Below are 26,135 nucleotides of genomic sequence, written 5' to 3'. Positions count from 1 at the left end.
GGCATCCTTGGAAGGAGTAGTCTGTGCTGCCTCTTCAATAATTGTTAGTCTTGATGCTAGAGAAGTGTTAGAGGGATGCTTTCTTCTGTTTGCTTACCTTTGCTCTGCAGGATTTGTGTGTTTGGAGCTGAGCATTTGGTTTGTCTCTTTTTTTCTAAAGAAGGCCATGTCTTATGTATGGTGTCATGAAGGGAAGATGAAGGAACCCTTTCTCCACATCAGGGACACAATATTTTTTCTCTGTTCATTTGCTCACCTTTGTGAGAGGAATCTGAAGAGTTGCAAGAGCGCAGTCTCTTTTCTGCTTCTGTTCTTGATCTCTTGTTTTTACCTCCAAAAATTCTCTGAGATATCAACTAAGAATTCTTTTTTTTTTGAAGATGGAATGCTGCTGTAATCTCAGGTGATTCCTTGTTTGACTGATGTTTTGGTCTTGAAGCATTGCCATACTATTTTCTTCTGTTAAAAAAGGCCATGACCTACTTACTCAAAAGGCACTTAGAACCTTGTTTTCCTCTTCTGACTATTTTGATACTTTGTTTTTTGATACTTGGGTTATTACCGATGAAACTTGTGTGTGCTGCTTTGTTTTATCAGCTGACACTGTACATGTTTTTGAACACCGGTGTGGAAAGGGCAGGTCATTAGGAAAGTTCTCTTTCACCAGCTCATACTTGATATACAAAGAAGGCCAAATTGTCAGTGAAGTCAAAACTTTGCTGAGGACAAAAGCTTCGAGGCTGCAAGTCTCTTTATGAGGAGCTAGTGTATCACAGCTCTTGCTCAAGAGAATTTTACATATTTTTGTTAAAAAATGGCTAACACCTGCATACTTGGCCAATGTATTACTCACTTTATGCTTCAGTTGCATGAAAGAACAGCTCTTGCAGATGTTTAGAACATGCTCTTTGGTCATGTTCCTTTCTTGCTGGTGCACTGAGCACTGCTGTTGCAGCTTTGTATGATGCTGTCTCAGGTGAGCTTTATTCAGTGTCTTTGGAGGTGGCGTCACATCTTCATGGGATGGGAATAAGCATTTACTTCTCAGAGGGTTTGCAATTGTTTCCAGGTAATCCTCATGCTTAGAACATGACAGTTTGGCTTTTTTTTCATTATGGTTTAACTGGCATCCAGCAGCTGGAGGATTCTCTGTCCTCTCATATCTTTCATTGCTTCAAACACAGAAGGCATTACATCACTTTTCTCTACATAAAACAATTTTTAAAAATTATCAATGTCAGAGGAACTGCTGTTCTAACACATGGAAACGTTTTGTGCTTTTCATTTGTGTCTCTCCTATCCCGATTGGTGAGAAGTGTAGGTAATTCCTTAAGCTATACTAACATTCCATGTACAGATTTGTTATGTGAATTAACCAAGTGCAGAAAACCCAAGAAAAAAATAATAGTCTGAGATTAGGGACATGTTGTAACATAAAGTCTCAATTTTATGTGGTGAAGAAATCAATCCCTATTTTTGATTGTGCTGTGTTGTGATTATTTTACTAGTGTACAGTAGTGCACATTCTGTGTTTGTAGGGTTTGGTGACGATGCTGAGTTGTCACCAAGCTTCAGCCAGTGGAAGAGGCAGAGCTCTACACTCACGTGGTGGGGACAAATGCAGCATAAGCTGAACCCAACCAAGAGTGTTTTCTTTGTTTTTCATAGTGTATTAGATTGATGGGTAAATTATAGCTAGCCTCTATCATGAGAAAAATGGGTTTTTTTCCTGTTTTTTTCCTCCTTTTTTACGCAGAAGGCTTGCTGTTGATGATTTCCCAGTGGATTCTTCAGTGTTAGCCCTTTTGATACATTTTGATATTCTTATAGTTAGTTGTTGTGAGTCTTTGTGTAAATGGGAAAGTCAAAAATAATTGTTTCAGAACTTTTTCAACTTTTTCTTTTATAAAAATAACTTAGGTTTTTAAGTTTGTAATATGAAACAAAAAAGTGGTCCCTATTCTCCTGTTGTGGTCTTCTAAAATTTGATTTGACTGTTGTTTTTCTGTCATATATGTGTTATACTGTACAGTCATGTTCTTTTATTAAAAGCTCAAAATCAGAGATTGCTAACAAGTCTGGAATCTGTGGCTGTACTTGGGGTAATATTTCATAGCATATGTCCTTCCTACAATGCAGTGATTGCTTCTTCAGTAATTAGAGATTATCTTGTAATTATTTTTTTCTTGTTTGCTACAGATAAGGTGTGACACTTAGTAGGTTTTTTCTCACGGATGAGATACCATAATCATTTGTCTGGGACCACTTCCATTCTGCCTTGTGTATTCCTGTTGTTTATTTCTATTTAATTTATTTAATTTCATGTCATTTCGAATTTTACTAGAAAATTGAGCATGGCTCAGTATTTCCAAGCTTAACTGTGTTTGCTGTATGCAAAGTTTGTTTCTGAAAGTCTTAAAGCCTGTAGAGACAGAAGCTGCTACAAACCAGAGCAGCAAGCTAATGAAGATGGACAAAATAAAAGGCTCCTTCTCCTTCCAGTGGGAAATTTATTGTATTTAAGCAGCCTGGACAGGGATCAAAATGTTTTATGGAACCTCTTTCTCTGCCTCCCCCTCCCCCTTTAAAAAAAGGGAGTGAAACCAGAAAGGCAGTGTACTGAATGTAAAATATCATGTAGAGAGTGGCATTCAGATGGTTCTTTCACTGAGAATCTCAGATGAAAACACCCAAAACTCTGTTGATACCATCAACACATTAGCGTGTGATAAGGAACCTTCGGGCCTGTATCTCACCTATGTGTAACACACAAGTTCTGGACATTTGCATCCGTACTTAAAACTTGTTTTGACATCTTCAGGCAAACAGCTTTTTCTTGTTTCGATGCCTGTCATAGAAAAATGAATTCTGAGTTCATGGAATACAGTCATTTTTGAGAAGCTCCTAAAAAGCTCATGTAGACAGAGCGGTTACTTGAAGTACCTTTTGCTGTTTTAAGTGTCCTGACCATGCTTGGAGTTCTGTCTGCTGTCTCTGGTATTTCAGAATTGAACTCTTGGTAGAAATGAAAATTTGCTTTGTATTTTCTCATAATAATTAAACTGCTTTGAACTCTGCTTATCAGCCTAATCTGAATGATTCTTAAATTGTGCTCATGATCTTCCCAGTCTCCCCTGCCTTTTGTGTTTATGAGCTCACAGCTGAGGTCAGGGGTACACTTTCCAGGTTGGTTTGAAATAGTGTGCTGAAGCATCCCTGGTATGTTTGCAGGCAGGAGATGTTTTCTCCTAGGTAATCTACAGATTTCTGCTGTGCAGTTGCTTGGCTAAGAGCAGCATGTGATTTTAATTGTTGCACAAGTTGCATTTTCATCAAAGGAGTGGTTATATTCTCTGAGATTCCTCATGTTCTCCTTGTTGGTCTATCCGGAACTCTCCCTTCTATTGGCTTTTAACTCAGCTATTAGTTTTTAACTTTAGCTCAGCTATTGGTTTCTTGAGGCATTTACTGGATTGCTTGTAGTGCTTTTTTAACTTTCTACACCTATCTCGATTTGACAATACAAGAAACCTCAGCAATTGCAAGCAAAGGTTAATCTTGTCCTGCAGGAGAGAAATCTGATTACTTTTCCTAGAAGACCCCTTTTCAAAGACTCTCTCTTATTACATATATTTCTTCAGAAGTAACCAGGTCTGCTCAGGCATCATCTTAACCATTAAAAACCTTCCCAACAACATTAGGTCAACAAAAAATTAGTCAAGCTTTAAATCTATGCTATCATTTGACACAGACCTTCCAAGTATGATTCTCAGCCTAGAAATCACTAGACAGTATTTTTCTTCATGGTAAAGGAAGAAGGATGGAATATTTTTTTTTTCTTAACCACATAGATATATGGAGTCTTTAGTATCAGAGAAAATTGAGTTCCTGTCTGTCTCCATGGGACACAAAAAAATATAATGGGAAAACTGAGTCTATGGCTGAATGGGGAAACTCACTTAATGTCCTCCTTTTCTTCAATTACTAGAGAAAATACAGATGTTGCTGACTCTTGTTCAGGCTTTGCCTGGCACTCCTTGCTGGAAACACTGAGGCTTTCTAGCACAGTGGTTTCTGATGAAACCTAATCAAAGCATTCTCAGTGTGACATCTTTGATCAGCTGTTACTGAATATCTGCAAGACTGGAGGACAATGTACTATCTCAATTCATTTGATTCTACTTGATTTTTGAGAGCTGCTTAATTAACTCAGGGTGTGGGGCAGGCAGAAATCCTTTGACTTCTTTAAAGGTATTTATTGGGATTCAGTTTCTCTTTGTTTTGGGTTAAATAGCTTATTGAACATTGTAAGCTTGAAACAGATGCAGGTGACCTTCCTAGGGAAACTGATTGTGATACATATCCTCAAACCAGGACTGACTGTCAAAATGCCTTTCTTATGAAAGATTTTTAGGTGGATTATCCTAAGAGAAGAATGTTCCAGAACAGAAGAATGAAATTCTTTCTGAAGCCTCATGGAAATTCAGACTTTTTTGATCCCCGTGTGAATTCTTCACTCCCATTCTGATTACGTGCAGTCTGTTTAAGTGTCACAGTGGTGATCCCAGAGGAAGAGATCACTTCCACTTGTAGTAATGGGGTAAGAGCATGGGAAGGATTTACCATGCCTACACATGGGAAAGATTTGCCAGCCCTGACTCAGAGCAGCTGCTATTGCCTGCTCTTGTTTGTGGTGCCAGCAAGGCAGAGAGCATCATCAAATCAACCTGATAAACTTGAGTTTTTCCAGATAAACCAAGAGCTAACTTCTTTGAAGTTAGATTGGTGGGCTGTTGATGAGAAGTAAACAGGATGACAAGGACAGTGGAAAATTGTCACTGGTTTTATTGTTCATCAGCATTTGGTATGCAATGTGAAGCTTCACAAGATTGTGAAATCATGCTACGTGTCTTCCATTTTCTCTAGTTTATTACAAAGACTGGAAACTAGCTACTGCCTGCTGGAGCTGGTTATTGCACTGCAATTTGATGAGCCCAGATCTTCAGATACATTATTTTTTTTTAAGAGCTCTGCTGCTGCTAGATAATCCTCTCTCCAGGGTCCAAAAGGAGAAGTCAATAACAGACACATTCTGCTAGAAGTTGATGGTCCAATGTGTGTTAGATTAGTGAAAAAATAGCCTTTGCGTTTCCCCAAGGCTACTTTGAGTGGGTACATGGAAGTGTCTAAGCAAAATGTCAGATGGTGGTCTGGGTGTGTTCAAAGAAGGTCATGTGCCTTGCCAGCACTGAGTATTTGCTTAGAGAATCGACCTGTGTGAGAGGATGTGACAGTGGGACTACACCTGTTCCTTTGCCATGAATAGACATTCATTTTGTAAATCAATGAAATCTTTTCTTAATACTATGTCTCTCTTATGAAAACTCTTAATTTTAGGGTAGAGCTGTCCACTCTCCTGTGTTAGTACTTTGATGTACCAGATGCTCACTACTCTTTATGTTTGGTTTTAGTTTGGGGTTGTTTTCCTTTGGACGTAAGAGTTCTGCAAGTCTCCCATTCTATTATAAGGTACTTGGAGAGCAGCATGATGTAGGATAGGAAAATTTATCTCTGCATACCTGAAAATGTTCATTGTGAAATGGAAGTTATGGCCAATGTGGATTAATTTTCTTGATTTTCCCTTTTTCCTTTTTTTTTTTTTTTTCAAATATCAAACTTCTTAACCTTACTTATGTTGTGTGAAGTGTTTTAATGAAAATCCCTGCATTTTTTCACTTTCTGATATGATGGAAAAAGTTAAAGCATTTGTTTCTGTGTAAGTTCAAAGTAGTGGTGTCTGGTAGGGGAAGCCAAGATGCTGAGGTACTGGGGAGCCAGTACTGAAGTAAGAACTCTATCTAGAGTGCTTCTGAGATTCATGTAATAGGACAAGAAGTCTGAGAGAAATCCTTGAAGTTGGGGCTTGGGAGTGCTGAAGATCCAATGTAAGACTTGGTTCCTCCAGGTTACTCAGTTGGCAGCAGGTTTCCCTGTCACTTGGTGGAGGAGATCTGGGGTCTGTGTACTGAAGTAAGGTATGTACCATGCTATGTATGGTAGTTCAGTATATGCCTTGAACTTCTTTTGTCTCTTACTGGACCAAAGAGGAGAAAGGCTTTCCAGTTCAGCAGTTTAAAAATGCTGGCATCTTTTGCAAAGGACTCTTTCAAAAATGACTTGAAGTTTCTACTTTCTTTGCTAATATGTCACTGAATTACTCATAAAAGGAACATTTTGCTTGCCTAGGCAGATAAACACAGTAAAATTTAAATTTTTTTACTAATTTGTAATACTGTAATTTGGACAGGTTTGATATTAAATAGTCTGAGTGGTGGGGATCTTTTTCTTTTATTTTGTAGGAAATAAGAGGTCAGATGACTCTCTTTGGGTTACAGGCAAGAGTGTTGCTTGTGTACTTACACTGACACGCCATCATTGTGAAGACATCAGCAATCCATTTGTTTCATTACCTTACCTGTGAGTTGCTAGATAAACTTGGTCACAGATAACACTAACACAAGTGACTGACTGTGACTCTATAGCTTGTTTTGTTATTCAGTGGAGAAAATATGCTAAGGTCATGAATTAGTGTGAGTTTACCAGGAATTAAATTCATCCATAGAGTATTTATCAAATCTTGGGAAACTGTAAGTATCATAAATCATTTTTCAGCCTTTTTCTTGCTTGTTAAATACTTCTGACAGATGATGTTGCCCTCTTACTGTGCTCAGGAATTGCTTTAGTAACTTGATTTTAATTCCTGTACTGTATGTGTGTTTGTTTTTTTTTTTCCCAGATGGGAAATACTTTGGTCTGAGGCACCTACAAAGGTGAATGGTCCTCAGGCTCGGCAGTTCACACCTTGTATCAAGCAGATAACCTTCCCCACAAACTTGATCCGACTGGAGGTGAACAGCTCCCTTCTGGACTATTACACTGAATTGGATGCAGTGGTACTACATGGTGTGAAAGAGAGGCCTGTGCTTTCACTTAAGACTTCCATGATTGATATGAATGATATAGATGAAGATGAGGATGAAGAAAAATTTGCCTGTGGAATGGATGCCCTTAATAAACAATTCAGCATTGTTACCCTCAGGGAATGGCCAACTAATGGATATTTTGATAAACTGCCTTATGAGGTAAGAAAAGCATGTTTACCATCAATCATTGTCTTGATTGTTAAGGGTGCAAAGGTGCTTTACAGAGTATTGGTCAGGATTGTTGTTTTTTCCCCCGTTCCTTGCATTCCTTGTGAATCTCCTGCATTTACTGTATAGGTATGCCTGAGTTCTGTAAGTCTGTCTGCTTCCATGGGTGGATGTTAAGTATTTTCATAGTTACTGCACTCTTACTTCTCAAGGATCTTTGCACTCACACAGTTTTTACACCAGATACTGTAGCCTTGAATTTCCAGCTCTTGAACTTAAAAGCTTTTAGCAGTTTTCCAGTAGGTTTTTAGTCCTCATGCTTGACAAAGAAAATACACAGAAGAGATATGAAAAGATTCAGTCAACATCTGGAAGTGGAAAGAGTTTGCAATAGGCTAAAAGTTCTTTTTCCTGTTTTCTCTCTCTTACAAAACTTAGAGAGCTTTGTTCTTGAAAGTGCCATAATATTTTAATATTATTATTAAATGAGCTTTTCCCATCCAGCTAAGTTTTGAATAGTGGTGCAGGTAAAATATGTTATAGCTGAACTTCAACACGCTGTCTTCTTTTTATGCTTGCTACTTTTTATTCTGTCATTAACACAGAAAACAGTTGTGAACAAACTCCTTTCAGCTCCCCTGGCAGCGCAATGGTTGCTCAGAGTGTGTAGATGAGTATTTTCTTTCCTCTAATTTCCAGTATAATGAAATTGTGGAGTATGATTGCTGAATACCATGTGCAGGCCAGGCAATTCTCAGGGGGGTACAGCTGTTTATGAAGGCTGGTACCCTGACTGGAGTAAGAATTGAGAGATGAAACAATTATCATCACCTCTCCTGAAATAAACTGTTGGCACATCGTGGAAAGGAGCCTTTACTTGCTGGCCAGACTCGGGCAGAGGCAGGATTGTTCCTGCTGCGGTCTGGCAGAGGCAGCAGGTGTTCATTCATTCAGTGGTAGCTCAGCAAATGCTCAGAGAGCTTGTGGCTTGAACCAGACTCGCTTTTGAAAGGGAGGGTGAGGTGTGCTGCCATGGATTGGAGGGTGCTTGCAGAAATGCCTCATCTGATCAAATAGTATTTCAGTCTTACCACATCTTTTGACTCTAAGTACCCCAGTTTGACAAATGAAGGCCGTGCTTGGGTGACCATCCACCCTAGCAGCCTGCAGAAGTTTGCTGTGCTTGTAAAGAGAAGAGAATGTAACAACTCTTACTGTCTTCTCTTGAAACTTCTCTTGAAACCAAACCTCTTGAGTTTCGTTTGAGGTTCTTTTTTTTGTTGATGCAGTGGAATAATAAATAAGGAAACTAATTTTATCATGAGTTAGCTCTTGAAGTGTTTGGTTGTTTGTTTTTTCCCCCAGAGTACACATGGTGTTTAATACATTTTACTGTTGATGCTTGCATGGCAGTACTGAAGTAAAGAAAGTACTTTGCATAATTGTATGAAAGTTTGAAAACATGTTGGTGTTAGTAATTCAAGGAAATTAACTGCAGATAAAACTTCATTTAAATGTGGGAATTTTTCTTGTTTGAGAAGGCTGGATAAATTGATTTGTAATATACTAAAATATCAGAGAGATTGATCAATCTCTTTTCTTTCCCACATGATCATAGGATCATGAAGGTTGCAAAAGACCTCCAAGATCATTGAATCCAACCATACTGCTTGATTACACATATTAAAATTTTAATTTAGGAAGTATTTATGTAGTCTTGTTGCACCTATGAACTTCTGTCTCCGTATACTTTATTTTGTTTTTCTGCTCTTCTTTTTGTCTACCAGCTTCCTCTTTTATCCATTTTTTAGCATGTTTGGTTTCATGAATAAATTTATATGGTCTGTCGATACCAAGAACATCTTTTTCCTTCTGCCTTGGTTTAAAGAAACTGAAAATATGGGTGGAATATTTGTCAGAAAACCATAAAAGACTATTTCTGTGCTGGTTTTGTGACAGCAAAAATCCCAGTGTCCTACTTTCTAGTCCAGCTGGAAGGGTTGGGCATTGGAGTAACAAAAATGTTGTACTTGGTGGTCTGACAATTTTTATCACATTGGATATGGAAGCAGTACTCTGCATGCTCTGTTTAAGACTGACAAATGTCAGCTTTTTAGGGGAAGTGTTCAAACTGTGGGTGAAGTAAGGCAATTGCTGACTCCTTCTGGTTTTGATTGAGGCATTGCATGAAAAATTGCACCTTTTCTGTAGGTCTGTATTGATTGTCAATGTGCCACTGCCCTAAGTTTTCATAAATGTTCCTGTTCCTTATTTGAGCTGTTTGATGCTTTTTCATACTGTCCTCTGTACTTCACAAAATATACAAGCTGAGTGGGTTTTGCTAAGTAGGCAGCAGTTCCTCCAGCCTTTTTTTTTTTTTTTTTTGCCTTTATATTTCTGAAACTTCCATAGACTATCATTCATAGGATATGTTGTTCCTCAGAATGGCAATAGGAATGGTTTGCTGCTGTGTAAACTCCAAAGGCATTTTAGAATTGCTCCTGTCTAAAAAAAAAAAAACAAAAAAACCCCAAAACCCCAAAAAACCGCTCAGCTTCCTGGGGCATAGACTTCTGCAGAAGAAACTGTAAATTTTTAGATGACCTAGTGAGAGAATTTTCCTTCCCTAACCCTGGATGGTGTTAAGCAGCTGTTAATTAGCTGTGAAGTGCTTGTACTGTCTGTGATCTCTTCTCCAGAACTACCCTAAAATTGAGGAAGGATTTTAGAGGAGAGACTTCATGCCCTGGTCTCCCCTCCCAGATCATTGACCATCTTATGCTGCTTGCCAGGTGGAAGGAGTAAGGCCTTAGTCTGAGTTGGCTTTGCAGGAATACTTGAAGTCTGAAGGCCTGACCGAATTCAAAGCTTTTGGGAAAGCTGAGGAATACCTGCATAGCATCCATGTTGTGCATTTGAGACTCACCAAGGTGGGCTGGCTACTAAAAACTCAGTTTATTTTTCTCCAGAGAGGAGAGTCAGAAGACTCTGCATGCTCCAGTCCAAAATATTTTTTGGTAAAAATTTTGGTATACAAAGATATAAATTACATCTTTGTCATTCCTTGAAGCTGAGTTTCCCAAAAGCTGCCAACAAGCTTTATGAGCTATTCATGTCTGCTGGTGTTCACATGCACTAATAAATGTGTGTGTGTTTGCTGGTGTGAGTCGTACTGTGTGGAACCAGGGATGTGTGTTTTCTTACACTATGCTGAGAAATGTCAAAAGCCCTAAAATACCATCTTCTTCATGTCTTCTGTCTTTGTCTCTTTGTGCGCATATCCTTTGTCCTTGACGTGACCATGTTTTAATATCAGTTCTAATTAAATGGATCCTAAGCTGTAGCAGCTCTAGCTGCAAGAGTCAAAAAATTGCAGGTTGTTCATTTGTCTGTTTCTGAATGAGTGGTTTGCATAGGCCAGTGTATTTTTTTAATTGGAAAACCATTTCATCTTCATCTGGAAGAACTGAAAAAGGAAATTTGTAGAAAGTGCGAGTACTGTAGGTTTGACCAGCATCCAGACATTCTTTTCTGACAAAACCAAGTTGGGTGTTATTGTGCTCTACCAAGAGAAAGTATTTTATAAGTACAAATGGTTGTTGCTTGCTGTTTTTCAACAAAAAGCTTAAAAAGTCAGAGAAACTTCTGGTTCAGTAAGCAAAGTTTTGCCCTCTGTACTGGTTAGTGGCAATTCTGTGTGGGCTTATAGGCAAATTTGTAGTAGGTAAGAAGCTAATTTTTTTTTAACGATATTTTTTACTTGGTAGTTCAAAAAATACACCTGGTTTAAAGCTAGCATGTGCCTTATTTTCCCTGGAAATGGGAGAGGAAGTACTCTTGTATTCTTAGTCCATCATAACCTAAAAAGGCAATCAGGGTTGTAGAAATTATATTTTCTTTTCTTTCTGTTCTTTTTCCAATAAACTTTATTTTTACTGATTAATTTATAAGAAAGTGTGAAATAATAATGATTGTCATAATTTTTCACAGTGAAAACCGTGAAAAAAAAATCACAGTAAAAACTGTCTGTGAGAAACTACATTATGAGATTAGCTTTCAAAGCAGATACTCATTTCTGTAGCATTCTTGGAATCACCACGAACACAGCATAGCACAGTTCAGCACATCTTGTCACAAACTCATTATGATATCAAATTGTACTTTATGCTAGGGTACACAGACACAAAAAGTGTGTTCCTGACAGACACCAGACTCCAGGCTAATGGTGATTAATGGTTATTAGCCTGTACGTTTTGAACCTGTTATTTTTGTTTAATCAAAAGCCAGGAAAAAACCACTTTATAACATAATAACCTAGGAGTGACATTTCATGGTGTGTTTTCATTCCGTATATTATGAAGTAGCGCAAATTCAGTAAAAAATAAAGATAGATTTTTTTGATTGAAATGGGGGCAATTTCATCTCAGGTGTGGAAAGACACTCTGTGTGTTACAAAATACTCATTGAAGTAATCAGTTAGTGTAAATGGACATTGTTCAGTCATTTATAGTTTCATTCACCATTCTCTGTATTGCTCAGAAGTTACAAAATAGCTTTTTTCTCACTGAATGAAGCTTGTATTACTTTGCTTTTATCAGATACATTAATTGTAGACATAAATTCTGCTAATTGTGTGGCCTCTGCTGACCTTTCAGCTCTAGAAACTATGGGAGAAAAATCTGAGGGAAAAGGCATTAATAAAATAGATATTTAGCTGACTTACATAGTGTGGATTAGCTGAAAGTTTGCAAAATTCAAGATATTAACTTGGGATTATGTCTTTGTTAGATCCTAGTTATTTTGGATATTTTAGGTTTCAAAATGTCAGCAGGTTCCTAAATGTCAGTTTAGTGCAAACTTTGCTGATTTTAATGTAACTGCAGTTATTAAATGTGCATATATATATTTTTATATATGCTGTTACATTGAAATATCTCTGCTGGTTCTCTGCATCAATCTGAGTTGCAGAGACCTGCAGAGACAAAAGTCTGGGCTGTTTTTAGGGAAAGGGACATGCAAGGAGAAGAGAAGATGAAAGACTTGAAACCAAATATGAAAGAAACTGGAGTATATCAAACACTGTATTTTTGCATTGGAGTTAAGCTAAAATGTTTTAAGATACGTAGGTCTTGTTAGAAATCTAAATACTAAATCTGGAGCTGAGTAGGAAGTAACATTTTCCATTTTGCAGGAAGTTGAATTGTTTTGTTGTTCCAAAAATGAAGGGGGGAGGAGGGGAGGTGGAAAGTAGCTGCATAATAAAGTGATGCATTGGAAGTACAATCTGTTTGGATCTCACTAAAAGCCCCATTTTCGTTTTACGTCACAGATTTTATTCTGATTTTTGGCGGATTTGTCTTATGAATCCTTGTAAGACGTTAAAATGAAACGTTGGTATTTTGAAGGGACAGGATTCTCTTCCTTTAGAGTTGATTTGTGAGTTGTAGTTTTTTCATTTACTCTGATTCATTTTGGTGAGTTACTCTTTCCCACTCTGCTTGATAACAGTCAGTTTAAGTTATATAACTTGAGTGCAGGTACTTATATCTGCTAGAGACAGCTCTGGTAAAGTAAACATTAATTTTTAGATTTCACTTTTCAAGTGCATTTTCTCTCAGTTGCTAAGCTAAAGGGGATTTCTTTATTTTGTCGGGCGTTTTTATTTCCTAAAGAGAGTATTTGTGTCTGTGTTGATCATTCCTTGGAAAGGAAAACAGAGAGGAGGGATATTTCTTAGTTCCTGAGTGTGACATAAGTTATTACAAAAACTGTTACAGTGATGCTAGTCAGAAAGGCTGGTGATTATTCTGAAGCTGAGATGATTCAACTGATGCAGTTAAAAAGGGGTTTTGCTGTTCAGATTTTACTCTGGTGTAGAACAAAAATGCTCTCAAAAAGTATTACAGCAAGGGAGAGATGGTAAAAGGAGATCTGATTATGTTGAATTTTTTACCCGGTTGCATAGTCCAGAGGAGAGGATATAAGACAAAACACTGATTTTTAAAGCAGTGAGAAGAGGAATAAATCTGAAATTGGTTTAGGGTGTGGGGAAACTGGGACGTGATATAGTTTTTCCATGTACTTTGCAAATATCTCCCATCTTAAAAACCAAACACAGAGAAGAAGGAGGATGCCAGTTCTGTGTTCTGCTCAATGAAAGAGCAGACTTAGTGAAAGGAAATATATAAACATAGTGTTTACGTATGTATCACTGTTTAAATTAGCATGGGTAAAGAAATTTTTGATTTGAAAGCTTCCTGTCACTTTCATATGCTGATCTGCTTTTTCCTTTCTTGTTTAGCATGTTGTCAAATTGAGAAGGCAGTGCAGTTCTGTTTAATAGTTAATTGATTTATTTGAGAAGTTACTTTTACTTAAAAGGTTTTCCTTTCCTTGAAGTTAGAACACATTTTCTTATTCCTTTGCAGTTTTCCCTTAATGTTTTAAGTGCTATATTACCATCTGTGACTTTTTCTTCCCTGTTTTTTAATATAGCTCATCCAGTTGATTTTGAGTCACCTTACAGTGCCAGACCTGTGTAGACTAGCACAAACTTGTAAGCTACTGTATCAACATTGCTGTGACCCTCTGCAGTACATTCATCTCAGTTTACAACCTTACTGGGCAAGGATTAATGACACATCCCTGGAGCACCTACAGTCTCGCTGCACACTCATCCAGTGGCTGAATTTATCTTGGACTGGAAACAGGGGAGCCATCTCTGTTTCTGGATTCAGCAGGTCAGTGTCAAATGTACCGAAATGTTTTGACAAGCTCTGTTTGCAGAGCTGCTGCACGGTAGTTTCACTAAGTATTTGAAACTTTATTAAAAGGCAAAAAATGTACTGGATTTACTGTAAAGGGTGTGAATGTTATGGTGTAGAAAAAAGGAACAGCTGAAACAGTAGGAGATACTAAATATAGCAGCAGAAGTCCATAGCAGTCTGAAGAATCTGCATGTTCCAAGCTGCTTGTGACTGAAAGGCTGCTTCCAGGAGGAGCAGTGTTTTGCTTTCTTCTGGGCTTCTGAACCACTCTGCTAGAACTGAGCTATCAAAAATCCCTCTCGCAAGGAAAATGTTTGTGGTTGTTCTTTGTACAGATGAGTCATCAGTAGGACAGTATTAGAATGGCTGCAGTAATAAACTGATTGCATGCTCACATGGTATGAGCCAAGTAATCACTGGAGTCCAATGTAAATGCAAATATTTTCATAAAAGTGATTTAAAATATTAGCCCTGTTGGAAAACAGGGGGGTTGCATGTGCAAATTCCAATGAGCTGAAAATATGACTGTGGTGTAGGTCATTAAAATAGCAAATTTGCAGGGATTCTTCTCTCTGTAACAGCCATGTTCTCTGCTTTTTTAAGATATCATTTCTTGCTTCTTTGCTCATTTGCATTAGTTAAACAGCTTCTATCAATGCATTTCATTTAAGCAAAAGTTGTTGCTGCAACTAAGGGGTAATCAGCAATGGCAGGTGAAAGCAGAAATTGACTGATAAGAAACAAAAGTGTTTAATAGATCTGAAAACGTTCTCTTAACTCTCATTTGTTTTCTGAATAAAAAGGTTAACTCAAGTATGCAGACATTTTCTTTCCTTTCGTGCCTAAGTTCCTTACCTGAGGAAGTAAAATATTTTAAAGAAATATTTTGTCAAGATGACAAAATGGGAATGTCTCCTGTTTTTCCAGACCCTCCAGTATAATCCAAGAATCCTGTGCCTCTTTTGTGCTTATTGGTAGGGAAAGAAAATATACATCAGTTAGTTGAATTGGGTACAAAAATTTCTCCTAAATTTGGATTTTGTGTTAGATACTTTATGCAGAGGATAAATATGCAAGCTTTAATTGAGAATTCAACTCTGAAATCATGAAGTGCCTGCTTTCTGATGCTTAGCTATTAAGCCTGTCTTTTGAAAACTTAACATATCTGAATCTTTGTGGCAACTTTTTTCATTTCCATGATTTATTGTTTTTTTAGTATACAGTACTGCGAAAAGTCTTCGTAGTATTGTAAGAAATTATTGCCAGATTCAGAGACTTATAAACTTTACCAGTCAGAAACTGGCATTTCTGACTTCTACTTAGCTGAAAATTACTATTACTAATTTTTTTTCTTCAGTGCTGAATTACTAGTAACATGTATATGCACACAGTGTTTTTAGATAATAAATATTCATTATTTGTATGTTAATACTCTGTAAGTAAATTAAATCTATAAGTTTCTATTTCTTATAAGGAATTATATTTATTTGTAACAAATGGGAATAAAAATTTGACATTGTTGCAATTCTGAAATTAGCTTTAGGAAAAAGTGTTTCTTGGAAGGGATGGATGCAGTGTTGGAATGGGAGGTGCAATTCAATCATAAATTTTAGAAGCAAAGTTATAAGTTAAATAATTTGCATGTCTAAACTGTGCTTATCATTTTCCTTGTGGAACAAAATTTCTCCACTGTAACTAGGTCTGGTTTTAAACTTTTTTCTGTTATAGAAATGATTTTGCAACCTTTTCTTCTGTAAAAGCCTTTTCTAGTGAAATCCCCAGCCTAAGTTTTTCTTTTGATGGTCTTCATCAGCACGTTTGTCAAATTTGCTGACCTCTAGGAGAGGAAAATTTGCTGCTTATTTGCTATGAAAGTATCTACTAATAGAGGAGACTCATTAGAACAAGATTTGCTTTTAATAATTTTTCCTTTTGTCCAAAACCGGGATACGTATATTTTTGCATTTTTCTCAGCATTTGGAATTACAGTTGTCAGTGTTGAATTCAAAACTGGTAGAGTTGGTTTAATTCTTACAGTTGTACAGTTTAAGTTATGATTTCTACAAGTCAGGGTATGTTTAAATGCTATTCTTGCTTAAATCTTATTTTGGAAAATATCTTTCAAAAATGTTTTTATCTGTTGTTTCTTATGACAGTCTTATAAGTAGTAGCTTGTATAAATTTGTCATTTTACAATGTTCATATATGCATGAAATGATTGAAAATACTAAGAAATGATTGAAAATACATATTTTCTTCAGAAATGTGTTAGAGTGAAAAGAAGTTAAAAGCAATTTTAGGGAATGTGACTGGAGGAAATACTGTATTATCATGAGAAGACAGAATGCTTCAGGCATATGAACATCCTGAGGCAAAGCTGAAGGTATTTTAACTTATTGATAACATCTACTCCTTAGGGCTAAAAATTACTATCATAAATTTTTCATTTCAGCATATAATATAAATTAACTAAACTTTATATTAGATTGAACTAAAAGTGTACAGAAAAGTGAAAGGAGTATCTGAGCAGTCTCAGGAGCTTGGAATGTAAAATGACAGAGAATAAGCAAAGATTTCACAGCAAGCATTACATAAGCAGCTCTGCATTTCTCTTGGCTTTAGAGGTCTGGTGCATCTCTTCATGCCAGGGGGAAATATCAGTGTGGGAGGGTAGGACCTATATAAGAAAAGTGAGGGGAGTTGATTGGAGGAGTAGTAAATATTGAGATGCTGAATTAATGCTCTGGGGTTTAAACAGCTCAAGGACAATGACAGTTTAAAAACTGAGTTCTGCATGCAGATTTCCTTGGCTTACTGGTAATTGCATTAACTTGTTTAAACTCTCTTGCTTTAAATATCTGAGGAATTAGGATTTTTATTTACATCTGACATTTTACACTGTGAAAATGAATTAATAGTGTTTTATTTTCAGGTTAGTGATGCAGTATTTGCATGAAAAGCACATCCAGGAATATTTCTTTAACAGTTTTGTTGTTGTTGACAATTGAGGGCTTTCATTGCCTTTAGTAGAAGTGTGTTCTGACAATATTTAATTTGGTGAGGCTTTGCTAGAAGTCAAACTAGTAGCAGGGTCAGAGAAATTACTGAAATATGCACCAAACAGTCACAGAAAAAGGGAGTAATGTGTGACTTCACAGGGATTCTCAATTTAACAATCAGATCTGTCTCTTGCTTTAATTTCCAGAGGTTTTTAGTAAAACTTGGGTTAGCTGAGAGTAAGTTACAACATTTTTTTGCATGTTTTTCTTGGTATAGTTTATCTGTGTTGAGAAAAGTACAAGATCGGATACTTGATATTCTACTTACTTACATGCCATGTTTTAGGATTTACTTACCAAAAAGGAAGTATAATACATGCTAGAGTAGGAAATAACATTGTACCAATTAGAATAGCTAGAGGAAGGGAAAGTGACTTAATTTTAAAACCAAATTACCTTACAAAGTCTCACTCTTGAGCATGAATACTTGCATGTGCCAAGAGAACCAAGATGTGTATCCAAATCAATTTGTCTGGCATGTGGTCTCACCATCCTGTGCTGGTCCTATCCTTCATCTCCTGATCTGTGTGCCCTGAGAAACTGCCTGCACAAGTGTTCAAGGGTGTCAGTGACCTGCTAATCTGACTTCCACCAACACACAACTCTGTCCCAGCCCTTGTGATGCCATTTGTTCTTTTGCCTTCTCCTACACCTCTGTGTACCCAGTTGTTCTCCACTCATACCAGCCTTAACACTTTGGTTACAATTATCTGTGCTAAATGCTGCTGCTGTCATGTAACATGGCAGTCTTGAAAGGAAAAGCATCACTGTGAATTTAAAAATATATGAACAGATCTTTAAGAATTATATTAAAATTGAATTCTACAAACCATTTTATTAAATGTAAAACTGTAAGGCAGAAATAATGCTCTGTGAGCTTGTGCAAGTAATCATACAGATAGAACTAAGTAAGAAAGAGGGGTTCTCAAGATCTTAGAAGTGAAATGAGGAAGAATAAAATCCAGGTGAGTTTTGACATTTTGCTTGTCTGGTGACAGGCTCTGGAAACAGGAGACCTGAGTAGCTGGAGGGAGCATGTGGTTGGCTTGAAGTAGACAGAAATGGCTGTTTTATGAAATACTGATTCTAGGAGGAAGACCTGGCAAATGGGGAAGTATTATATCTGTCAAGTAACAGAGATAACATCCCTTATATGGATGCTAATGTAAGGTAACATTACAAGGGAAAGTGCTAAAGGAAAAGAATTCTGTCCAACCCTGTGTTATTCACAAATAGAAGTTGCTTCCCTTTTCCACCCTCTTTCTTGAATACCAAATTCAAATATATGCCAATGAGTATAAAATCAGTAGTGAAGATTTTAATTGAATAAAGATTTGGTAAAATCAGCATAATAGAAAACTGTTGTGTTAATTGCACTAAAGGAATGTAAAACGATGTAGCTAATTGCATTTAGGAAGGATGAGTAAATGAAAGAGAACAGGACTGTGATCCCTACTTCTTGTAGAATTTTCAGTTATTTTGAACTGGGGAATATAAAGTAAATGAGGATCATTAAACTAAGAGTTAATTATAGGTTCTAGATCCACCAGAAAGCATTGGAGGAAATGTGATGTGTTCACTACCTACATAAGCACATGTCTAAAGGTATTTTGAGAATTTTGTTTGGGAGGTCTTCCATTCTTTAATGAAGAGTACTATCTCTTGTACCTTGGATTTTAATTTTGGATCATGAGATATGTTTATGATGTACACATGAATTACAAGACTGGAAATTGTTAGTGGGCTAAGTGACCCTATGATCATGATGGGTTTAACCATGAGCAAATATCATCCTGCCTGCTAATAGATATATCTGATGTTTCAGGAAAACTTCACTAGAGTTTACTTCCCAAAAGCTTGAGGGATTGAAAATAAGCAGCAGTTCTTGAGAGTAGGCAGAAGGTGATGGAAAGTGGGATTCCTTTTTTAATGAAAAACAACAATCCCCTCCCCTCTGGGAAAAAAACCTCAAACAAACAACAAAAGAGGGCCCCTCTCCACGCTCCAAAAACCAGAAAGAAGCAAAACTGAACAACCACAAGGCCTGAAATGCTGCTGTCTAACATGAGGATAAACTTCAAGGGAAAGGCCCAATGCACTGTCTAGCAAAAGAAATGTGAACATTATCCTAGGTTGTTCAGTCATATTTTAAAGCAAACATGAAGGGATGAAGAGAAATCACTTCAGAAATGGTGTGTATAAAATATTGATAATAAAAACAAAACTAAAGGGATGGATGACTGCAGAACAGAGGAGAGACTGAGAACAGGAACCAGTCAATCCTCAGTGATTAAAGGAGAAGTATGTGAAGAAATGTGAAGAAATTTTGATTTGGGTGGAAGGTGCTTTTTTGGGTGTTGTTTGTTTTCAGATCAGCTAAATCAATCCAGTCACTCAGAGGCTGTTAAGTCTCAGAAGTATGAAGACCATGGCACATTTGTTTTGAAAGTATGAGAACCTTGCCATATGGCTCTGCGTGGAGATCCATGTGGAAAGACAGCAGCAAAAACCTGTATCCTGAGCAGTCTGTTTAATTCAAACAAAGATCAGGTGTCCCCACAGAACTGTGCACTTCTGCCCAGTGTTCTCTGCCCTGTGCTGCTTGTTGACTTCCTCAGATTCCTCCTTCTGTTCCTCTCTTTCCTACATGCATGTCCACTCATTCTTGTACCCTGCTGCTGCATGTACCTTGTCCCCCTTTTGTTTCTGTTTCATGTCTCCTAAATAACCTTTTCCAACAAGGCAGCAAAGCCATGAAGGGCAGTGTTTGTTGCTGTCACTGTGTTTGGTCTCTGCCTGTGTGTTTCAAGTGTAATGAGTTTATATAAAATGTTATGAGGATAATAATTCCTCCAGCTGGTGAGCCTGGAGTTCTTCTCCATGTCTGGGGGCATAACTGAGTATTTCCCTGACCTGGTAATGTTAACTTTTAATAGTCCTAGAAGGAGAAAAGCATTGATCTCTACTAACATTTATAACAGCCAAACCCTGTTAAATTATATGGCAGTTAAACTAACATCCATTATTGTAATGGAGTCATTCATAAAATATTTATTTGTTAACAAATTAAAAGCTAGAGGTATAATAAGTGGTGACTGACAAAGTTTTATGGAAAATACCATCATTCAAACAAACCTGATAATTTGTTGATGAAAGAAGCTGTGTGAATGTATTGTTAAAGCACTCATTAAATAGAGGAATTGGCTAATTGGTAATCAGCAATGTGTCCATATATCTCTACTCTGATTTCCAGGGGATTTCCATCCTGCATTTCTCCATAATAGTGTCGAACTCTATTGCTAGTCTAAAATAGCACTTTAATGTTTAAATACCTGATGTTAATTGTTGTGAATTGTCATGTCATTTCAGCTCTGACATTCCCACAGGAAGGCTTACCAGTCTCTGTGAATTCACTGTGTCCAGTATGGAAACTGCTTGGTGTTTTATTAAACTCTGACTTTAAAAGCTAAAATAGAGCCTAAATAGAGATTGCAGAGTTAGAAAAAAACAATGGAGGAGCAGACTTGCAGACCGTCCATGGCAGAACTCCTGCGGCTCTGGGGCTTATGTCTCCCCTTTCTGAGTGTCTCAGACCCTCTCTTTGTTTCTGTTTGCTTAGGCTCATAGAAATGTTGGCTGTTAGGGACCTCTGAAGGTCGTCTACTCCAAGCTCCCACTTGAAGTGCCAGTGTCCCCAGCGCTAGATCAGGTCAGTCAAGGTTTCAGGTGACTCTTGGAAACATGCAGGGATGGAGATGCCACCCTGGAATCTCCTTTTCCCTCTGTATTACATAGGGTCTATATAATCACACTAAGGCCATGTAATATGCAAGGTGAAAGGAATAAAGAAAGGTGATAATGAACAGCAAGTACGAGTGAGTAATGAAAAAACAAGGAAAGGAGGCAGCTTGAAAACTTGGATCTTGAAAGATGGACTTCAAGTCTTGGGCTTGGGTGTCATTAAGGAATGCCTCCCTGAATGTGTCTTCTTCTGAGACCAGCAGCAATTTCTTTACTAAGCTTCAGCATGAACAAATGCTTGGGAAGGCTGGTAACTCTTTCCTTGCAGCAATAGGTTTTAATGCAAGCAGGAGCCTTGTCTGTCTGGCATGTTTATTCCATCAGTTAAACCCAAGAAGTAATACTGACTTCATGGTGGAAGTGTCAGAACCTGAGGCTGCTTTGTCTGCCTGAATGTTTTTGTAGGATAGAACTGGTAAGAGAGCAGATCAGAATATTTATTTAGAGCAACTAATTCATACTTTTTCACGAGTAGATCCATTATTCTAGGAAATAGCATGGGAAACTCATTACAACCTGTAGTTTAAGACACTAGTTTTTCTAGTGGAGAAACTATCAAAATATAAGCATGGCAATTGTGGGGGCTTTTTAATCTTCTTAAATATCAAGCTTACAAGCCTAGTGGTTAATTTATGGTTTGAAGGTTATCTTTGAAATGAAAAGGGACTAAGTTTATGTCATTTTGGTTAAAGCTCAGATTAGAGATAAAAGAGCTTGAGATTCTGACACAAGATCTCTGACAGGGAAGCAAAATATAGAGACCATCGAAGTTTCTACATTTTGGGTCTTTTCTCATATGATATATTAATTTTTTATAATTCCAATGAAAGTCATATATTCCATATATTCCTCAGGAATTTGTGTTCTAGAACAGCTAGCAAGTGTTGATTCTGACTTGTTAATGAAAAGAATGAGATTTTTTTTTTCCTGGAAGTCTTAAAACAATTCTGAATAGATCATCCATTTATAACCTAATTTTTATATTTGCAGATCTTCCTGAGATAAATATGAAATTATTGGTGTAAACTTGTAGGCCATTGTCAAAACTGGCTTCAACTGTTTTAAAACATTTCAAACATGATCAGTGTTTTACTTTGCTCCATTATCTCAGAGTTAATAACAAAGCATGTTCTCACTTCCTAAACCAAAACAGAACTATCGAGACCATTGTCTTTTCTTTGTTGAAAGGAATTATTTCCTGGTTTACATGGTTAAGATTTTGACAGTACTCAGACTCTCACCTGAAAGAGTGTTAATTTTTCCCTTAAAACATGGGCTTCTTTTACAGGTTCCTGAAAGTCTGTGGCTCTGAGCTAGTACGTCTTGAGTTGTCTTGTGGCCATTTCCTCAATGAAACATGCTTGGAGGTCATCACTGAAATGTGTCCAAATCTTCAGGAATTAAATCTCTCATCATGTGATAAAATACCACCTCAGGCTTTCAACCACATAGCCAAAGTGGGCAGCCTAAAGCGTCTCATTCTCTACAGAACGAAAGTGGAGGTAGGAACAGCTATTTTCAGCCTTTGCAATAAGTATTTCAATCCTGATAAAGCTGGTTTGGGGTTTGGTTTTTTCCCAATAATGAAGTAGTAAATTAGTATTTTGAGTGTCAACTCAGAGCTAAACTCAGAAAATCCAAAGGTAGTTTCAAAAACCTTAGGGTGGTTTTTTATTTTCAGAATAGCTCTTGGCCTGTGTGTTTTAGCTCTCATGGTAGGTTGGTGACTTTTCACCACCTGTTTTGAGCAATGTGGTAAAATTACAAATTTAAAGCTTTTCTTGTATTTTGAAGTGTACTCTAGTCAAACTGTATTGGCAAATATATTTGTAAAATTACCATGTTTAGTAACTTCCTTTAATTCTCAGCGTTCTCTCCTTTCAAATGATTTGCTAATTTCTAGATTCCTACAGTCTTTGGATATTAGCACTAATTGAGACACGGAACACAAGTTTTTTATGAAACTTCTCATTTACAGTCTAAAAATTATCTCTTTATACAGTTACTTGCCCAAATCAGAGTTGTTACTGCTTGCTGCGACACATTTCCTCTCTAAGATAGAATGGGTTTGTGTGCCACAAGTAGCTGAGAAGTCTGTTGTGGTTTGCTACATTTTACAAATATTGTATTCTTATAAACTTAGCAGTTTGAATCAGAAAAATTCCAGTCTCTCTCAGTAGCTACATTACTCAGGTGTTACAACCTTGCCACCGTGGTTTACCGGGAAGCTGTTCTACTTTTGTGTTGCAAAAGCTGTGCCAGAATGCGGGCAATCCCATGTCTCTGCAGGCTTTTTTCCTGGCTTCTAGTTCTAGATTAAACATTTTAAGAAGGGTTTGGTTGTGTGCGTTACTTGTGTTTGTGCTTTTGGTGCACAGAAGTCAGGCTGTGACTCTGGATTGTGTGGGGAGTTAATCTGTGGTGTGATGAAGGGAATGAAGCTGGAGCAGTAGCTTCTGTCAGCTAGATGTGCAAGGGACATCTGGAGTTAAGACAACAATGTTGCATTCATAAGCAGTTCACACCTGACACACATGTTAGAGTTAGTTGGGTCTTGTTGTTCTTTATTTGGTGAATCCTAAGTTTGTTTGTGCCCAAGTTCCGGCCAGGTGTCTGCAATGGAGTGGGTAACACAAGGTAGTTGGATTGAAGGGTGATTTACCTGGTGTGAGTGGTGCTCACTGTGGGGTGTGCAGTCACCATGGCTTTGTGGTGGCTGCTCTCTGTATTGAAGCAATTCTTATTTTCTTCAAGAAATTAATATTTTCTTCAAGCAATTACAATTTTCACAAAGAAAACTGGTGAGCCCTGCGTTTTTTTAATAGAGCTGTATTGGTGCCTTGGATGTATCTGTTCTGTTTCTACAATACTAGTCTTTTTGTTAATTTTGGATAAATCTCTTTATTTCATTTTGGCTCTTGGCTCAAATTTACAAAGCTTTTTCAGATCCAGGAAAGATCACTGTATCAGAGGTAGTGATTGTATAATTTTTTTAGTTTTACTGTTGATTGATCAGAATCTTCTTGATTCTACTCAGGTAACTTCTGAAGTTTGAGACTTCATGCTTGTAATAGTGCAGCAGATACAATGTAGGTGAATGGTCTGAGGTGAATGGTAACTCATTCCTCTGCTATTGCTTTGCTGAGCAGAGCCTGAAATTAAGCTGAGTGTGGGTAAATATTTCCTGACTTTGAAGCCCTTACATTGTGAAGATTCACTTCTCCCTCTCATGTGTATGGACATGCAGCTTGTAGCTGACAAGAACATTCATTCATGATCAAGTTTATACAAGATTGTGCTTCCATTTTATATGTATGTTTGAACAAAAGGCACTGTTCCTAATAAACAGTGGAAGAGAAATATCTGGAAATTTAAATAGGTAAATTTGAGACGATGTTTGGGTGTCACTTGTTAATATGAAGCCACTTAACAATATACATTGTACATCACAGGTCAAAAAATAAAAGGGAAAGAATGAAGATGTGGCATAGGACTTGAATTAGAGCATTAGAACTACAAAAGTCAGATTTGTAGAAATAACATTATCTTTCTCAATATGAGCTTCTCTTAATGCAAACCTTTGGTTATCTGTACAGAATAGGCTGCCATTCCTTCTGTACTTTTCAGCTGGTACAGAAATCTTGTTAGTAAGTGATGGCTATATGCAAAAAAGGATAGATTAATCAAGCATGCTGTCAAGTGATTGAGACTTCTCTAAAACTTGTCAAAGAGCTGTTAGTATTCTTGATTTTTGTGAAATTTCTACTGCTGTCTTCATTGTTGGAGCTTCTGAGGAGCAAACAGAGGAACAATGCTAATGATTAACCAAGAACTTGGCATTGTATTGTTGCCAACTGGATCTGCTCAGTGAAAAGAATCTGAGGCTGTGAATCCACTAAGAAAAAAATGCAAACTGATAACAAGTATGTGTTTATTATGAGAAAATAAGAAGGTGATAAGAACGGAGCTGATACAGTGCTCTGTTAAAGTTCTGTTTCAAAATCCAAGAAGAAACCAAAAAAAAAATATGTTCATTTCATTTAGACTGTTTTTCTAAATAATTCAGGGGCTTGCTTTTTTCCTAAACCAAGCAATGACCAAAATAAACTACAAAAATTTCATGTGTTAGAGCACATCTGGGTAAACAGTACAGTTTTTTCTTTTGGTTGTGTATTTGGATGTGATTAAATAACATAGGAAGAGATGAAGATTCTCCATCCTATTTGCCAGTATGTAATAATGCTGTTTCTGGTTTTGCATTATTATGCTTGATAAAAAATACAGAATTAACATTTTAATAAAATAAATGGTATTTCTCCCTTACACACTCCCAAGTACCTGCCCAGATCCAGGATTTTCTTGCAGTCTAAGTCCTGCTGTACCCTTTTCCTTTACTTTTTTGACTTTTAATACTAAAAAAGAGGAAAAAAGTTCTTTCAACATCTAAATTTAAAGTATTTGTTGTACTTTTCCCATGTATATGATTACAGTGACACTAATAGATAAATTCTAAGGAAACACTCTACTATTAATGATTTTTTTTAGGTGCAGAGATTTTGAGGACAATGGAAAGTTAATGAAATTAATAAAGTTATATTGTCTGAGCAATTGTAATTACAGTTTCTTCTTTAGCTGTTTTCTTTGAATAGGTTTTGTGTTTAAAAATTTTGTCATTGTTTGTGTAATCAAAGCTGGAGTTTTTAAGTGTATGTTTTTAGTGAAATGGGCAGGGCTGGTGTTTTGCTACTTAGTGTACTGCTGCTTTGGAACGTTGCTGTCTACAACATTGGAGAATGTTGCAGTCTTTGGTCTTAACCCTGCTGATTCTTAAGGCCATCTGTAATGTTATTTCCTTGACATATTGAGTGTGAGGTTTTGTGTATAGAATTTTTTTGTAACCTCTGAATTGAAGCTTCCAATACCTTTGAATGATTTCAACATTTCTGTTAGAAGAAGGCAAGTCCAGTGACTTGCAGTAACTTTTCAATTAGTGAAAAAAGTATCCTGCATGGCTATCCTCCTCCCCACCAAATGTGGCTCATTTTTCCGGTGTTTTAAATTAATTAATAAAGATTCTTAAAGGTTCTTTGGTTATGTATATGCTTGAGTAATTTGTATCTTGCTTTGAGAAACTGATCTCAACTTTTTATAAATGTAATTTCTTTGTGCTCAACACCACTGTTATACCTGTTGGATTTTTGTGCTGATGGAATTAGTATTTACTGATACATAATTCCTTAGTGTTTGTTCAGAGTGTATTCACAGCATGACTAAAGCACTTGTTGGCCTTTATACTTTTGAAGAATACAATGAACAATGTATTATTGTATACAGTACTTGGCAATGCACATCTTTAT

At 36.9% G+C, this 26,135-nt stretch overlaps 1 protein-coding gene across 1 annotated transcript in view; it reads left to right on the top strand.

Moving 5' to 3' along the window:
- The window catches only part of FBXL4 (F-box and leucine rich repeat protein 4), a 52,964-nt gene that overhangs the window by 3,158 nt on the left and 23,671 nt on the right, over positions 1-26,135 (top strand). Inside the window, exons 3-5 of the mRNA XM_059468862.1 lie at positions 6,797-7,142; positions 13,647-13,891; positions 22,067-22,280. Coding sequence (XP_059324845.1) covers positions 6,797-7,142; positions 13,647-13,891; positions 22,067-22,280 — 805 coding nt within the window. The remainder of the gene's footprint in view (positions 1-6,796; positions 7,143-13,646; positions 13,892-22,066; positions 22,281-26,135) is intronic.

The sequence above is a fragment of the Ammospiza nelsoni genome, chromosome 3 (genome assembly GCF_027579445.1).
Source record: "Ammospiza nelsoni isolate bAmmNel1 chromosome 3, bAmmNel1.pri, whole genome shotgun sequence".
NCBI lineage: Eukaryota > Metazoa > Chordata > Aves > Passeriformes > Passerellidae > Ammospiza > Ammospiza nelsoni.
Note: the sequence above shows the minus strand (reverse complement) of the source record. Positions and strands in the feature narration are given on the sequence as shown.